Genomic DNA, 17,126 nt, shown 5'->3' with positions numbered 1-17,126 from the left:
TTCTTAGCCAGCCAGCCAAGCTTCCAAACAAGCCCTGCATTGTTCCCCCTGGCCCCAGCTCAGGACAAACCAGCACAGAATGAGCCACAGGAAGGCAGCTCCCCCTGCCCCGCAGCTCTCATCCTGCATGCGAGTCATTAGCAGCCCCCAGCCAGCTGGGGAGCCCCTCCCCCTAGCATGTGGGAAGGGCTGTCCGGTCCAGCGGCTTCACTCCTGCACTATCGCTCCCATGCACCAGCCCTGTGGGATTTACTCCTCCAGCACAACACCAGGGCAGGGCAGCGCTTGGAAGGGAGTGAGGGGGCTGTGGAAGAGGGTCCCCCCCAGGTTTCCATCACTTCCCCCCACACGCCATGCAAGGGCTGGGATACTTGTCTAGCAACTCCCATGGCAGATACAATCAGGCAGCTGCAGCTTGGCTCTGCATGTGGATGCTTCCTTTGCCCCCCTACTCTATCCATGTAGGTATTTACTCTGTGCTCATCACACCCGCATGGCCCCCCCATTTCCCTGGCCGTCTCTGCTTCCACTAGAGTCACGTTTTACTGCCCTGAGCTGGTGCTGGTTGTGGAGGCCAGGGCCTGAAACCTCCATCATCTCCCCGCCACACACACGCACTTGGGCCGATTAGGGTTTGCTGAGTTGATCGATGGCCCCTTGAATGTCAGGGCTGCCCCACGCCTGTACAGCCAAAGAAGCGAGCGACCCAGCCTGCCAGCGAGCGCTGGTGTCCTTGGGAGCTAGCAGGCATGCACGGCTGCCAGCAGGACCTGGCGCGTTTACTGAGTGGGGGGGTGGGGGGACAGTCTTCATGCTCCCTAAACAAAGACCGGGACTTTTGTCTCCATGGCAACAGGCTCAAGGAAACCGGTGGGTGTCATTCCCTGGACAAAGCCCTCGCTGAGCTCCTGGCGCTTAGCAACCACCTCCCTCGCCCTGTGGCATTTCACCGGGCTGGGGGGGGCGGGCGGGGTGCCGGAGCGCAAGAACAAGGAGCTTTAACATCCCTAAGCAACCGGGGCCAGGAGGCTGAGGTGGGGGTGGGCAGCAATCCCAAAGCGGAGCCTGTCGGCGAGGCCCAGGCTACAGCCCTGCATCCCCAGCCAGTGCAGCTGAGCCACCAGGACAGACCAGCTGGGCCCATTCGCTTGCTGCTTGCTCTGCTGCTGTGTAGAGATCAAGCAGGTCACCGGACCACGGCCTCCATCGCCTGGAGTGGATGCAGATCTGCCATGTGGCAACAGAGGCCAGTTTTCTAGCCCGTCGGTCTCTCATTCACGCCACCTGAGCTGTGATTTCTCTGACCCTGGCAGGCTTTCCTGGCCGCTGAAGGGTGTGATCAGTGACAGCCTCTCACACAACAGTATCCTGGGACAGAGTGAAAGCAGGGATCTGGGGAGGGGGTGTTCCCCGAGCTGCTTTGGCAAAGCGGCTAGTGCTACCAGTGACTGGCACAAGCATCACAGTGCTGGCCCATCCTGAAGCCAGTGCTGGAGATACCGCAGGCTCTGGGGTGATGGCTGTAAAACACTGGGGTAGCAGTCGGGTAATGAGCCCTCTGCACTTGGAGCGTTCTCGGCCTGAGATCTCAAAGCGCTGGGTAAGCTGCAAGACCTCGGGCTCCATCATGCCAACCCTCCACCTGCTCTGGACTGGACGTCTACCAAGATGGGCTGATTTCTCACACACCCTGGTTCAGACATGCCAAGAGAACAGCCTCACTCAGAGTGGCCATATCTGTCCTGCTGGAAACCAGGGAGCTGGGCAGCATGACACTGGCGCAGCAGCTCTCCCAGTGCCTGAGCTCAGGCTGAGTGGGGGGGGTGAGGTTTTAGGCTGGTTCTCTGTGCGGCTGACCCAGCTTTCCTGCCAGTGTAGGGCAAGAGAACAAAACTCTCCTCGCCTCGGAAGCCAGTAATGCAAACCTGGGAGCCCCGCCCCGGGAGCCCCATCCTGCAGAGGGTGGTGCTGTAGGGGTTCAGAACCAGGGGCGAGGGAACTGTGGCCCTGTGCCCTGTGTGATGCCGCTCGGGTCTGAGCTGGGAGTCACTAGTAACCTGGGGGCATTGCCTTGCTGGTGTGCATGGAGGGGGCTTGCCTGGGCCTGGCCAGCGGGCTCAGAGAGCATGGGCATGAGGGGGATGCAAGCAAAGAATGACTTTCAGGGTCAGAGTTCTCCCCCCTGCCTGGGCACAGGGATGGATTCTTGCCCATTTAGGGATATTCACAGGAGTTTCTTTGCACATTGGTGGTTCTAAGCTGCCAGGGAGCTGGTGGACCCAGAGCTGGGTTTGCTTCCCGCCCCCTCTGGCTGCTGGGTGCACAGAATGCCTGCTTTGTGGGCACATGTGCTGGGCCCCGGCTGCTGTTGGCTCCTTTCTGCTTCACAGAAGGCCCAGGTGCCATGTGAAGGCCACAGCCAGGAGAAGCGGGATCTCTGTGTCAGTGCCGAGGAGGGAGCGGTGCCAGGCTCCCCGATGGGCTGAGACCCTGAGCTTGTGCCCTATTCGCCTCCCCACCCCCACTGGCAGCAGCCTTCTGTGTAAGACCAGGGCTATCCAGGACTCCAGCCAGCCAGCAGCTGCAGAGGAGGCGCTGGGCTAGGGGCTGCGCTTTGACCTAAGCTCAATGGGCGTATGCACTAACTCTGTGCCGCTCTGGGGATCTACTCCAGCAGCCCCACCACTAAGGCCAGCTCTTGTCCTTGTTCTTCAGAGGGGTAGGGAACTCACCTGAGAGCTGGGATTAGGACTCAGGGTGAGCTGGCGCTCAGCCCAGAGCTAAATGTCCCAGACTATATGGTTTCTGCTAAGGTGGGAGCCTGAGCCTTGCGCCCCTTCTGGCTGCTTTGTGCCACTGGGGTTGTGCCCCACAGCCAGAAAGTAATGCTACCAATGCAGTGCATCAGCTACAGGGGCATCTCCCACTGGCACAGAGACAGCCTGGGATACAGCTAGCATGGCACCACTTACTCTTCTGGTGTCAGGGATGGGTCGAGGTGAAGGCCTAGGGAGAAGCAGCACCTTGCACTCCAGCCATTCACCATGGGGAGAACGATTCCTAGGGGCTAATTCCTGCCAGCATAACTTAGAGCAGTTCCAGGAACGTGGGAGCAGACAGGCGACTTCGCTACCTGTCCCCTGCCTGCCTGTGTACAGCTCCACTGGGCCCCAGCAACCGGCCCAGCAGACTCAGTTGGATTGTCTCGTTACACGGGGTGATGATACTGATCTACATGTCCAGCCCTTTCTAGCGTCCAGCCCCCCAGGATGGGCCGCCACCTCCCCACACCTGGAATGGAGGGAAGCACAGAGTCGGAGGACACTGATCTAAGTCCGAAACAGCTGGGCTGGCAGCCACAGGCCATTTGATACCTGATGGGCAGCTCAGAGAACCCAGCCTGCTGCCCTGTGATACTGCATCGAAGAACCTGCCTGGCTGGAGACGCTTCGTTCTGTCTAGTTAGTGCTTTATTGAGGACAGGGTACTTGTACAAGGGGAGAGCTGAGATCCTACAGGAGTCTCTTCACTGCAGCAGCCTCCCAGTTTGGAGGATGGGCTGGGGGTGGGGAGAAGGATGGTGAGAACCCAGGATACATCAGACAGGTTACTAGTTGCTACATCCTCTAGGAGACGCTATGGCAACTCTCAGTCCTTGAAGTGCTGCAGATGGGACCTTTCCAAGACATCCCCTACCCAGACCAGCAACTCCTCAGAGCCATGCCAGGGAACCGCAACTGGAAGATGCCCGTGGCCTTGGTGACTCTCCAGCAAAGCCAGGAGAGCTGCCTAAGAAGCCACATCAGCTGGCGACAGCACTAACGTCCTTGCTGGGTATCAAACAAGCCCATGGCAGGCATGAAGATGCCCCACTCCATCTCATGTGCAGACGCTGAGACTAAAGTAACAACATTTGGTCTTGGGAGACGCCAAAGAAACAATCTCTACTGCTTCCCTCGGAGCTGGTGGAGCTTAGCAAGGCGTGCCCAGGGCCATGATTTGGGGAGGCGACTCCCTGGGCTTGTCGAAGAAGATGGAGGAGGACATCTCCGTCTTCAGCTTGCTGTCTGAGCTGCTGCCCTCGCTGGAGACTGCGTCTTGGCTACACTCCTCACAGCAGCAGCAGCAGCAGTCCATGAAGGCCTGCCCCAGCGGCTTGCAGAGGCAGAGGAGCAGTACGGGGGTGACGGAGCACTTGAAGAACAAGAAAAACTGGTTGATGAGATTGAGCAGGTCCAAGGTTTGCTTGGACATGTCCGGGGACAGGTAGGCCACCACGATGTTGCAGATGTTCTCAGGGATGGTACACAGGCCATAGATGACTGTCAGGCCTATGACGGTACAGTTGAGCTGTCTCTCACACTGGCTGTGCTTGGACCCCCGGCACTCCACCTTCTTCTCAGCACTGCTAATCTTTCGGGTCACCAGCTGGCAGCTCACGGTGAAGAGGATGGGCAGGCAGAAGTAGCAGCCAAAATACCACCACATCCTGGCATTTTGGTAGGTGAGGATCAGGGAGTAGATGGACTCTGGCAACTCCAGGGAAGGCTTCATGGTACAGTACTCGGTCACCACACCAGAGACGGGCGACGTGTCCTGCGTCAGCTGCCAGAGGAGAATCTCCGGCACAGAGAGAGTCATGGAGCCCACCCAGATGACGGCCAGCTTGGCAATGATGGACTGGCACTGCTCTATGGGCAACATCTTGAGCTGAGGGCTGGTCGCTGCGTGGAACCTGTCGATGCCCAGGGCACAAAGGCTGAAGGTGGTGACACCTAAGGAAGACACCTGGGGACATGGAAAAAGAGACAGGCTGAGGTCACTGTGTGGCACTACAAGGAAACAGGGTTGCATTGGTCAGAGACACATCAGGCTTTTACAGCTGGTGAGATGGAAGTTTGCTGGCCAGTGAGAACACCGCTCAGCCAGAGTTTAAGGGGGTTCCCAGGACTTGTGCCCTAAATCTGACCCACTGGCCAAACTTTGACCATTTCCCAGATTCCAAATCACTGCATTTCTAAAGCAGCCACCAAGGAATTAACAACCACACATCACAGCAGTCCCCAACTATGCATGTGTTTGTTAAGGGGCCAATAACACCACTTCCTGCTTCTTCTGCAGTGGTGGGTGTCACAGAGTGTGGGGGGACACAAGGCCCTGCACCCCCAGCTTCCTGCAATTCACCATGACTCTCAGTCAGCCAGTAAGGCAGAAGGTTTATTTAGGCGACAGGAACACAGTCCAAGACAGGTCTTGCCAATACAGACAACAGGACCCTCTTTAGTTAGGTCCATATGGGGACCCCAGGAAAGCCACAGCCCTGTTGGTCGGGGGGGAAGGGGAACTTATTCTTTTCAGCCAGCTCCAAATCTGAAAACTCCCTTCAGCCTCTCACTCAGCCTCCCCCCAGATCCTCCCCCAGCCTTTGTGTCCTTTGTCCAGTTTCCTGGGCAGAGGTGTTACCTGGCCTCCAACACCCCTCCTTGGTTCTCAGGTTACATGCTCAGGTATCCTCCCTTCCCCAGTGCAGGCCGTCCCAGCACAACTCCCCTACTCCCCTGCAACCTTCCCGGGTCAATACTCCCCACTCAGCATTCAAATAACACAGCAAGAACATTCCCACTTTGTCACAGCGGGGAGAGCTCTGAGGGTGGGAGCAAGGGCTCTTGAGGGGAGGTGAAAGTGCAGATACAAACCCAGTTTGCACCCACATCCCTGTGAGTGACTGTGCAATACAGAGGTGGCTGCAGCCGGAGACATAAGTAACTGCAGCTTCAGCCGACTGCATGGATACTACCTGGGGCCTCCCAGCACATGGGAGGGAGCTAAAGCTGCCCCCAGGGAGTAAACTAAGGCAGAGGGATTCAGTGACTTGCCTGAGGCTGCTCAGGGAGTCCAGTGGCAGAGCCAGGAGGATCTGAGCCCCAGTCCTGTGCTCATCCCTCCAGGCCAGGGCTCTCCTCCTTTTTCACCCGCTAGGCTACGCCTGACTAGAATGCCTGTCCTGTGCTCCCCTCTCAGAACAGCTCCAGCGAGAGCGGGCCAGGGGTTGGAAGCTCATTTAAGGCAACGCAGCAGCTGAAAACAAGGGGGAGAGCCAGGCTCACGAGTGGCCGCATGCCTTCGGACCACCAGTCCTCCGCTCCGGGCCTCGCTATCCGCTCTTCCATGTGCTGAACAAGCTGAAGCTGCTGTTGTCCAAAATCAGCCCCTGGGCATTTCCGCTGCATTGAGAAACCCAGGAAAAACATCACCCTATGCCAAAGGAAGAGGGCACAATTGATAGGAAAAGATGCCAAGTTCTGGGAGGGTTTGAGTGAAAATAAACACCGACAGCCACTCCACAGCCACCGTGCCAGCACGGCCCCCTCGCTCGCAGCCCCAATCCCACAGCCTTCATGCTAAAGAAATGGCCACTGTCCACGCACAGTGGTTCACAGACACGCACTCGCTGGGCTCCACCGTTCCCCAGAGTCCTAGACCCCAAGGCCAGGAGGGACCATTGGGAGCAGCTAGTCTGACCCCTGTACGGCGCAGGAAAACCAGAGCCTATCCCCAAGCTACCTGCTCATGGAGCTAGAACATATTTTTTAGAAAAACATCCTGTCTTGATTTAAAATTTGCCAGAGGAGAACCCACCAGGGGAGAACCCACCACAGCCCTTGGTAATTTGTTTCAATGGTTAATTATCCTCCCTGTTAAAAAATTACAAACTTCATTTCCAGTCTGCATTTGTCTAGCTTCAACTTCCAGCCACTGGACTGTGTTAGACCTTTGGCTGCTAGGCTGAAGAGCCCATGATCAACTCCTCGTTCTCCATGTAGGTACTGACAGATCAAGTCACCCCTCAACCTTCTCTTTGTTAAGCTAAATAGCTGGAGCTCCTGGAGTCTGTCACTATAGGGCAGGTGTTCTAATCCATCTCATGCTCTTCTCTGAGCCCTCTGCAATTTATCAACATCCTTCTGCATCAACATCCTGCGGACACCAGAACTGGACACTGTATCCCAGCAGCGGGGGCCCCCCCTGCCAAGCACATATGGCCCTTACTGACCTTTGCAAGGGAAGTTCTCAGTGCTCAACAAATATCTGACATTGGTCCCTTTTTTTAAAAAAACAACTTTTATCATTTTAAAAAAGTTACTCCCCTAGGGATCCTGGCGCAGGCCCTTCTCGGGATCACAGGGTGCTGCCCAGTGCCATCCTGCACTCAGCCCTCACTCGAGCATGCCCACACCACCCATCTAAGCTGTGCCTCAACAGTGCTCACCACCCCTACACTGGCTGTCGCATCAGCAGCAGAGACACAAGGATGTTCCTTCTGCAGCTGTCCCTTCCTGCCCAGCACTCTCACCTCTGCCTGCCTCCTCTCCTGCTTACATCAGCATCCCTTTGCAATGATCCCAGTGCTTCCCCTGGGCCCCACCCCTGCCTGGGTCCCTCAGCTGCTGCTGTTGGTATTCCAGTGGTGTCCACACCAGCTCATGGCCCCGTTGCGCCAGGCGCTGCACACACACAAACAGTGGGAGCTTGCAATTGAACTCAGACGCTGCGGGACCTCACTTTGAATGGGGGATGGAGCATCAGGGGCAGTGATGCAGAAGGGAAGGTCAGGGTATCTCTCTTGCTGGGGACAGCTGCTGCCAGGCCCGGTCCCATCACCCCAGTTCCTTCCTGGTGCCTGGCCTGATGCTATGTGCTCCAGTCACTCCGGGCATGGGGGCAGAACACAGGTCACAATATTTCCACTTGGGGGTGCTCCCTCACAGCCTGCAACCCCCCCCTCTCTCCCCAGTTCTGCCACCCTGGTCTAACTGGACAAGAGAAAGGGTGGGCGGTTATAAGTTATGGGGCACCGAGAAATTAAAGGCACCTCTATTCAGCAGCTGGGAAGGCACTACCCAGTGTGGGAAGACAGACCTGTGCTACATCGAGCAATGCAACTGCAGTAGCTCATGCTGGCTGCCAGGTACGTCCCCAGGCAGGACTGCATTTGGATGGATGGCTGAGTTGCATGCTTCTAGTTTTAGGTGCTAGCTTAAGCAGAGCTGGTGCACCTGGATGTCTACCCAAGCTGGGCCGATGTACCTTTAGGGACTGGACCAATCTCCAAGGATGCGGCCCGGCTCTTGGAACTCAGCTACAGGAAAGAATGGCCCCAGATGGGCTAAATCAGTATGGAACCGGATTGGGGTACATCAGTGCAGCCCCCCATGTGAACATTCTTAAACTGGAATAAAAGCGCCCTTCCCCAGGGGCTGCATTGACTTTGAACCAATGTAGCCGTAGTGGGGCCATTTCCCTCTGCAGACAAAGCCTTCGACCTACTAAAGCCGACGACGGAGTGCTACGCTAGGGAAAGGAAAGGGTTCTTGGCTGCTGGGACTGTGGGATCCCAGCCCTAAGCTCCACTGCCCTGGCCTGCACCCCCAACATGCCCTACCTTCCCATTGCCAGGACCTGACCCTTCCTCAAGCCAGGAGGCAGCTGTTGAAGGTGGCCGTTCAGCATTCCAATCCAAGGGTGGCTGCACCGTGTAGACACACTCCAACTGGCTTTGAGCTAGCTAGCGCCAATAACCCGAGTACAGCCCCAGGGTCCTGACGGACTCATACAGCCTCACAGCTATTGTCATTGGTGCTAGCTCGGGGATGCCTACCCATGGTGCAGTCATTCCTCTGGCTGCAGTGTGGATGGACCCAGAGTCTCTACAGGGCAGCACATGCAGCAGCCAGGATCCAGCCTCACAGCGTGTGACCTGCCACAGCACGTGCCTGGGCTCTGGGCTTCTGAAGGCTAGAGGAGGAGCTGATCTCCAGAAGAGTTGAGCCCGCACTAGTTGCCTCACTAAGCCTAGCACACTGCCGAGCCATTTGCTTCCAAACCCGGTCACCACCGCACCCCCTGTGACCCCCCTCCCGGAAAGGACCAGCAAAGGCCAGGGACTGAGCTATGCCCCCCTTCCCTCTCCCCTAGGATCTGAGCCCTGCACCCCTCTGAACTTCTAGCAGGTGCCAGGGTGACCCAGGAGCAATCTGGAGGCCAACGAGTAAACTTGGCCAGATACAGCCGGGGGCGGGGGAGGAGTGACATGGAGAGCCGTTTCCCCACCTGACCAGTCCTGCTCTCGGGCGGGGGGTGGAGGACAGTACGTTGTTAAGACATGGCCCATGGGCACAGTCCTGGAGCCCTGCCTGGATCCCCCCCTGGGAGAGCAAGTGGTGACAAATGCAGCAGCGCCGGTCTGAGCGCATACTACGCCCCCCATCCGACTGACACTACCCAACACCGAGGCCCATTGTCTCGGTCACCTCCTCCACTGAATGAGCCGTTACAGCAGCCTGACTGCAGCCACTGCGTCACTTGCAGCTGGGCGCACCACCTGGGCGGCTCCCCGCCCTCCCGGAGCAGCCTCCAGCCCCCAGCACGGGACGCACAGTATTAGGAGTCTGAGCACCGTTCTGCAGGGGCAGGATTCCTCCCATGGCAGCGGGCCCAGCATAATGCCCAGCACGGGACGTACAGCATTAGGAGTCTGAGCACCGTTCTGCAGGGGCGGGATTCCTCCTCCATGTCCCCGCTGCCCTCTGGCTGCATCCGGCCCAGCGTAACGCCCAGGCCCACCCAAGCGCCGGGGGAGCATCGTGTTGGCCTCTGCACAGGGTGTCTTTCACCCTGTGAATTTATGATCGTGTTCACTTCCAGGTATTTCCCCCATTGCCTCACAGCGCATTATTGCACTAGGCCGAAACTACAAAGCCCACCCCTGGCTCTGGCCCCGGTACCGATTCCTTAGCCATTATTAATGATATCGCATTACAGCTTAGCATCGCTGGTCATGGCCCAGGACCGCACTGTGTGAGGGGCTGTACAGATGCAGCCCCGAATGCCAGGCCCTGCCAAGTCCAGTCCAGTCTAAGGGATTGGCAACATGCAGCAGTAGCAGAGGCTCAGGTAGCTAGGATGGAGCTCGGAGGGAGATGAATGCATTAACAGATGTGTGGGTTCTTGGAGGTTATTCTGTTTTCAAGGTTTGCTATGCCACATGAGGGGAGGACTCATGTCCTGTGTATATCGGTTTAAAGAGATGAGAGAGAGGGAGTTGTATTTAACCAGAGAGACCAGAAGGGGAACTGGGACCACACTAGGAGACACAAACAACGGGTATTCGAAGAGAGACAAAACGGCTGCAGAAAAGAGACCTGGTGACTCTGAACCAGCCGAGATCCAGCCAACAAGAGAGAGCATGAGAGGAAGGAAGACCAGGCCGTCACTAGATTACCGACACCTGTTTACCTGAGAGAACACAATGGACAGAGAATAAGGGCCTTGAGGACCGGGAGATATCAAAGGCCCAGCTTGGGAAGAACAGGGGGGCTCAGAGAGAGCGAGGGGAAGACAGGCAGAGCCACTGGATGCAGGAGACGGGATGGCCTGTATTGATGAGAGTCCAGGCCTGAGGCCCTGAGAGTTTCCTGTGCTGTGTTCAACTCTCAATAAACCCTCCTGTTTTATGTTGGCTGAGAGTCACTCCAGTCTAGAGAACAGGGTTGCATCAGCCCCTTCGGGGGTGAAGAGGCCCAGGGGGTCCAGAGTGCGTGGACTCCCGGAGGGGGCTCACGGCAGAGACAGATGTGCTAAGGCTCAGAGAGGTGTGGCTCCAGGAGGTGGAGGGGCCTGACCCCAAGAGAGAGTGGACCCCCGAGAAAGGCTGTTTCACTGAAAGGGGCACCCCCCACGGACCGCACAGGGCCAAGAGTGGGCACGATCTGTGAGTCCGTGACAATGCTACATCCGACCATTAATATCCTCGCCCAGCTGACCAGAGGAGGGGCCATCAGGTGGCTACCTACCAGCTGCCTTCTCTTGCCTTCTCGGTAAATCCTGATGCTGAACAGGAACAGGCTGTTTTTCGATGGAAGGGAAAACTGATGGTTGCAGACATTTCCTGACTCCAATCTAACCCTTCTACTTTCGAGGTAGTGCTGCCACCATGGCAGCGAAGTGCTGGACTCTACTGCACAGGGACGTGCGTGAGGTTTCTGGAGGCTGCATTTCGGTGAGGCTGAGAACAGTCGATTTCGCAGCCAAGAGCTTCATAGAGCTCTGGGGAATGTGACCAACTTCCCAACCTGTCATGCAGTGACCACGGTGGAGCACCACGAACATCCAGCAGCCTGCAGCCAGTCCCAAACTGACTCCTAGAGACAGATCTCCAGCTGATGCACAGCAGCAGAGCTCCACTGATAGCAGGGAAGCTACGCCTGACTCACATCAGCGGGGGATCCGGCCCGTTGACTCCAATGGAGCTCTGGCCGATGACATGAGCTGGGGATCTCATCCCCCATGGGCAGCAGAGAGGCACAGCTACATGCAGGCTGGCTGCGGGGTCCCTCCCATGACTCTAGGGAGTCAAGTTCTCTGGTCTCACTGTCACCAGCTCTATGCTAGCATGAGGCCAGCGATGCTATCAGGGGAGGGAGGGGAGACTCAAGCTCCTGGCCCCCAGACTCACTTTAGAGTCCCCCTCCCCCATGATCTCAGTGCAGCTGGCAGGGGCAAGCAGAGGCTGAGTTGGGGATGGGTTTTCCTCGGTGTGCATGCATGAGTTCTCCATTGTGATGAGAGCTTCCTCTCCAGGGTAACCTCCTCTCACAATGCCCCTCTCCCCACTTCATCCCTGAGGCGGCTCAGCTTGATTCTTTGAACTAGCCAGAGGCACGAGCCCCCAGCCCTGCCAGGACCATGTACCCTGAGGCTGTGGGGTCCGCATTGCCGAGGCGATGGCAGCATGTGCAGACACAGCTGTGACGTAGCTAGCTGGAGTACTGACAGCAGGGCAGCTGCAGCCTGAATAATTTCCCAGGGTCCAGGGTGGGCTGGTACCGGGCCACTGAGGGGTGGCGAAGGGGCAGGTTGCCCTGGGCTCCCTATTTGAGAGGGCGCCTAAGCCGAGTGGTGTTAGAATATAGATATTCAGGCCTGTCTGTAAAGGCCTATACTTTAAGAACTTGTGTATTTTTATCACTTTGTTAGTCACAGGGGTATAAAACAAAGAATCAAAATCACAGTCTGCCTGGGTATGGGTCTTCTCTCCCTAGGACAGTCTGAGGCCTTGTTCTTAGCTAAGGTGTTTGGCTAAGCAGCAGGGGCAGCCATAAACTGGGAAGCGAACGGTCACATCCTCACATCCCAAACTAGTCACATTGAAATGAGGTGGTATTGGGCTGTTAGGAATACAATCCTGTCCTGGTAGTGCCCATGGTGGTTAAAGAAAACTTAGTTTGATAGCATCCTGCCTGGCAAGAAACCACTTCTCAATACTTGTGGTTGTGAAACACTCATTTCTGTATCTTTTATCTTTATGGCCCCCACTTTTCTATTGTTAATCTGTCTGGTTCTCTAATTGTTTCTGTCTGTTGTAAAATCAATTTTGCTGGGTGTAAGTTAATTAAGGTAATGGGATATAATTGGTTAGAGAATGATGTTACGTTAGGATTAGTGAGTCAAATTTCAGTAAAATTATTGGTTAGGGTATAGCTGAGAGTATTACCACACCTCTAACCCTATATAACGCGACCCGATATAACATGAATTCGGATATAACGCAGTAAAGCAGCGCTCCAGGGGGGTGAGGCTGCATGCTCTGGCGGATCAAAGCAAATTCGATATAATACGGTTTCACCTATAATGCGGTAAGATTTTTTGGCTCCCGAGGACCGTGTTATATCGGGGTAGAGGTGTATATAAATTGGGGTCATAGAATCATAGAAGATTATGGTTGGAAGAGACCTCAGGAGGTCATCTAGTCCAACCCCCTGCTCAAAGCAGGACCAATCCCCAACTAAATCATCCCAGCCAGGACTTTGTCTAACAGGAAGTGGGTGGGAAATTGGATTCATGCTTGCTGGAAATTAACCCCAATAAACATCGCATTGTCTGCACTTCAGACTCCTGGTCTCATTTGCTGTGTGCTGTCTGCGTGACAAAAAGCAGGGAAGTGGGAGGGTGGTGGAAAAGCCCTCTAACAAGTGGCATGGTGACCTAGTGTGCAGGGTCACAGCACTACTCAGGTTTGACCCAGCTGCCCCTCTGTGGTGACGGTGGGATGGCTGGACTGGGACAAACCTGAGTGGTTCTGAGGCCTCCTCCCACACCCACCTCATGCCAGGTTGTAACATCTGGAGCAGGGAGCTGGGCCCAGCCTCACAGGATGGGAGCAGCTGTGGGATGAGCATGAGGCTGCAACCCCCTACCCTGGGCGCCTCCTCAGTCATAAGTTTTTTGGAAGGGTTGGGGGGCCTCAGTTTCAGATTTCGCCTCTGTCCCTCCAGAACCTCTGTGCACCCCTGGCTGCAGCCCCTGGTGCTGCAGCTTCCTGGCTGTTGGTCATTTCTCCAGCTAGATCAATGCTAGCTCAGGTCTATCTATGTGCCGCACTCCTGCCTCTGACTGCAGTGTGACCAGACCCTGTGTTAGCTTCTGTCTCCCTCAACAAGGACACAACCCCCCAACCCCACAATCAAGCTCTCCTGACCGCGCGGAAGCTGGTTCCAGCTCTTTCAGTCCAGCACGTTTTCCTGTGCATGGGGCTAGCGCTGACAGGGAGAGAAGTGACTGTGAAAACAGCACCTCTGTGTGTCTGTTTATTCTGAACACAAGGTGCTGATCTGGCCCACACCCCTGGCTCTGCCTGTCCTCCATGAGCGACAACTCCACCTGCCCTCTGGCTAACCGCTGGGGTCCCATCTCACCTGTACACCCCGTCGGTGACACAGCACCAGGCACTAGCAGGTTGCGAGCATGGCGGGTAGAGGGTAGAATGGGAGTTAACTTGTCCACAGCTGGGCAGGGCTGGAGCAGTCCAAGCCACTGGCTACAACACTGCAGCTGGGATGCTGAGAGCCAGGCCCCTCACTTTGAGTGCCCAGATTCATAGATTCTAGGACTGGAAGGGACCTCGAGAGGTCATTGAGTCCAGTCCCCTGCCCTCACGGCAGGACCAAATACCATCTAGATCATCCCGGAAAGACATTTATCTAACCTACTCTTAAATATCTCCAGAAATGGAGATTCCACAGCCTCCCTAGGTAGTTTATTCCAGTGTTTAACCACTCTGACAGTTAGGAACTTTTTCCTTATGTCCAACCTACACCTCCCTTGCTGCAGTTTAAGCCCATTGCTTCTTGTTCTATCCTTAGAGGCTAAGGTGAACAAGTTTTCTCCCTCCTCCTGATGACACCCTTTTAGATACCTGAAAACTGCTATCCTGTCCCCTCTCAGTCTTCTCTTTTCCAAACTAAACAAACCCAATTCTTTCAGCCTTCCTTCATAGGTCATGTTCTCAAGACCTTTAATCATTCTTTTTGCTCTTCTCTGGACCCTGTCCAATTTCTCCACATCTTCCTTGAAATGCGGTGCCCAGAACTGGACACAATACTCCAGCTGAGGCCTAACCAGCGCAGAGTAGAGCAGAAGAATGACTTCTCGTGTCTTGCTCACAACACACCTGCTAATGGTACCTGGTTTCCAGAGGGCAGGTGTGAATGCCCCACATCACTGGGGATCAGGCCGCTTATTTAGGTGCTGGTTGTTAGGACCCCAAGAGCGAGCAGGTCTCTGCTGTGTCTCTGGTCCCTTAGCAAATGCAGGCCCTTGGGTGGGAATGAGGGAGGATTTTACAGTCCCTTTTCTCACCCTACACACCCTGTGTGGCTCTGGGAGCCCCAGACTACAGCCCGAGGTAGTAGGGTGACCAGACAGCCAGTGTGATAAACCGGGACTGAGGGTGGAGGGTAATAGGTGTCTATATAAAACAAAATCCGGAATATCAGGACTGTCCCTATAAAATCAGGACATCTGGTCACCCTACAAGGGGACTGGGGCTGTGACGGCTCCACACAGGGCCTATTTCACGCTCGCTGGCTGAACCCAGGTGCCTGGGCTCCGGGTGAGGTTTAAAGTGCTGGGCGAGATGGGGGAAATACACCAGCACAAGCCCAGAGGGGTGAAGTGGCACCTGGAGGGGTTGTGCTGGGTCCCTGCATCGGGCGAATGGCACCATAGGAACGGGCATACACCATCTGCCGGAGCCCCCGCCGACCTCTTACCTCCATGAAGGGCACGATGCGGCAGGAGATGTCCCCCAGCAGCCTCTTCTTAGTGATCTCATTGAAGATGACCACGGGGAGGCAGAAGAAGAGGACGAGGAAGTCCCAGAGAGCAAGGCTGGCCAGGATGGAGTTCCAGGCACTCTTCAGGTAGTAGTTGTGCCAGACGATGCACATGACTGACAGGTTGCCGATGATGCCCACGGCGAAGACGATGAGGGAGAGGAACATCACGGCGTAGGCGCTGTAAGAGTTCTCCGTCACTGGGTACAGGGGGTTCTGGATCTGCAGATGCTTGTCCGGCGCCATGGGGAGATTGCCACGGGGGTCTGTGCCTTGGAGGTCTGTGTGGCTCCCGTCTTGGTGCTCAGCAGGGTCTGTGCTGGATGGCACCAACGGCTTGGTTGGGTTGATGGGCCGGGGGAACTCCACCCTTATCCCCGGCATGTAGTGCTGGACTGACTTGGAGTCCTCGTCCTTGGTCCCTCTGCGCAGCCTCTCCCTCGTCAGCCTGTCTTCTGAGGCTGGCTGGACCCAGTGACCGTCCTGTGGGTGCCACACCTTCCCAGGTGACCCCAACAGAACATCGGCTGGTAGGTCGAGCCCCAGACCACCTCCTCTGTCCCTGTGCTGCTGCCCAGGATGTGCACGCCTCCCCCAGATCAGTGGGGCAGTGCCTGGCTTTGCCATGGCCCCTGAGGTCTGCAGCACCAGCAGCGAAAGCACTAGAGACCAAGGCAAAGGCATCACTCCCCCGGCACCAGTTCCACCACACCTGCAAAGCAGAGGTGACCCCAACTCTGGGGCTGTGGAGAGAAAGGGAAAATTCCCCAACTTGAAAGAGGAGTGAAGGAGTCGTGGGGTGAGCCAGAAGGCAGAGAGGCTGCAGGCTGCTCTCCCAGCTCCAACCGCCGCTCTGGGTTCTCTGCAGAGCTCTGGCCGGAATAATAAGTTTCCCTCAGCCAAACCGGCCCTTGCCAGAGCCCCAGGCCCTCTGGTGGCCGTAATGCAACTCACCAGAGCAACCAACCAACACCCCGACCTGCACCACTGAGAGGGGGGCTCTGGGATCACAAGGGGTTGTTGCTGTGGGGACCAGGAGGGAGCTCGGCTGCTCCAGGCCCATTTAGAGTGCACCATCCATCCAGAACACTGCCCGTTGCCCAGACAGATGCAGAATCGCGGGCCAAGTTGGCATCCAGCCGCCTGTGGTATTACCACATTCGGGATCCAAACGCAGTTAACGCTACAGTCCCTATAAGGGCGTGACGTAGCGAGAAATAAGGGAGAAACCTAAAAAATCAAGGAGAAGGCCAAGGCCTAGTCCCAAGGGTTGGGCCAGCTGGCAGGTGCCTGGGGAATGGTGCCTCTAGTCAGAGGTGAAGCAGAGCAGGATGTCAGAGTAGCTCATGAGGGATATCGAGACCCCATCAAGCACCCACGGACGTGAGACAAGGCTAAGATGTGACTTGACCCCCCCCCCCTTCCCTCGCACCTATCGCTATCCCACCTCGCTGCTCTTTTCTAGTGTCTTCAGGTTCTTCTCTGACCCTCATCCCCGGGTATCTGAGCCATTCCAGACAGCGCATTCAGTGACGTGACTCCTGGCTGGTTGGGTCTCTCTCATCGTCTTCCCAGGGGGAGAACTGTGTGTGCAGCGGTTTGTTTTGGGAGGGTTGTTTTTGTTTATGCGCATGCTGCTACCTGGCCCCAGCCCTGCTCCTGCCTGCCCACACGGTGGCACCTCCCCTTGCTGTTTGTCTGCCTTTTATGCTGTCAGCTCTTGGGAGCCAGGACTGTCAGCACAGGTCTGTGCAGCACCTGGCACAACAGGGTCTTGACCTGGTTGGCATCTAGGTGCTGCTACAATAGAAATGTTCAATAATAAAGCTGATAGCTGATGGAGGGAGACCTGCGTGGTCCACTAGATGGTGTCACAAACTGGGACATGGGCGATACGACTGTCACGGAGTGTGGGAGAGACAAGGCCCTGCACACCCGGCTTCCTGCGGTCCA

At 56.2% G+C, this 17,126-nt stretch overlaps 1 protein-coding gene across 1 annotated transcript; it reads right to left on the bottom strand.

Moving 5' to 3' along the window:
- Positions 1-3,462: 3,462 nt before the first annotated feature.
- On the bottom strand, positions 3,463-15,866 carry GPR37L1 (G protein-coupled receptor 37 like 1). Its single transcript, XM_032791874.2, has 2 exons — positions 15,111-15,866; positions 3,463-4,788 (listed from the first exon to the last, which is right to left on the bottom strand). The coding sequence occupies exons 1-2, from the start codon at positions 15,855-15,857 to the stop codon at positions 3,973-3,975; spliced, it is 1,563 nt and encodes a 520-aa protein (XP_032647765.1). The 5' UTR covers positions 15,858-15,866; the 3' UTR covers positions 3,463-3,972.
- Positions 15,867-17,126: the final 1,260 nt, after the last annotated feature.

The sequence above is a fragment of the Chelonoidis abingdonii genome, chromosome 4 (assembly GCF_003597395.2).
Source record: "Chelonoidis abingdonii isolate Lonesome George chromosome 4, CheloAbing_2.0, whole genome shotgun sequence".
Classification (NCBI taxonomy): domain Eukaryota; kingdom Metazoa; phylum Chordata; order Testudines; family Testudinidae; genus Chelonoidis; species Chelonoidis abingdonii.
Note: the sequence above shows the minus strand (reverse complement) of the source record. Positions and strands in the feature narration are given on the sequence as shown.

What these genes read in the sequence shown, in the direction of transcription:
- GPR37L1 (XM_032791874.2), bottom strand. Translation starts at nt 15,857, where the DNA reads ATGCCTTTGCCTTGGTCTCTAGTGCTTTCGCTGCTGGTGCTGCAGACC. An exon ending in GCATCGTGCCCTTCATGGAG is followed by an intron (nt 4,789 to 15,110) that starts GTAAGAGGTCGG and finishes CCATGTCCCCAG; the next exon opens with GTGTCTTCCTTAGGTGTCAC.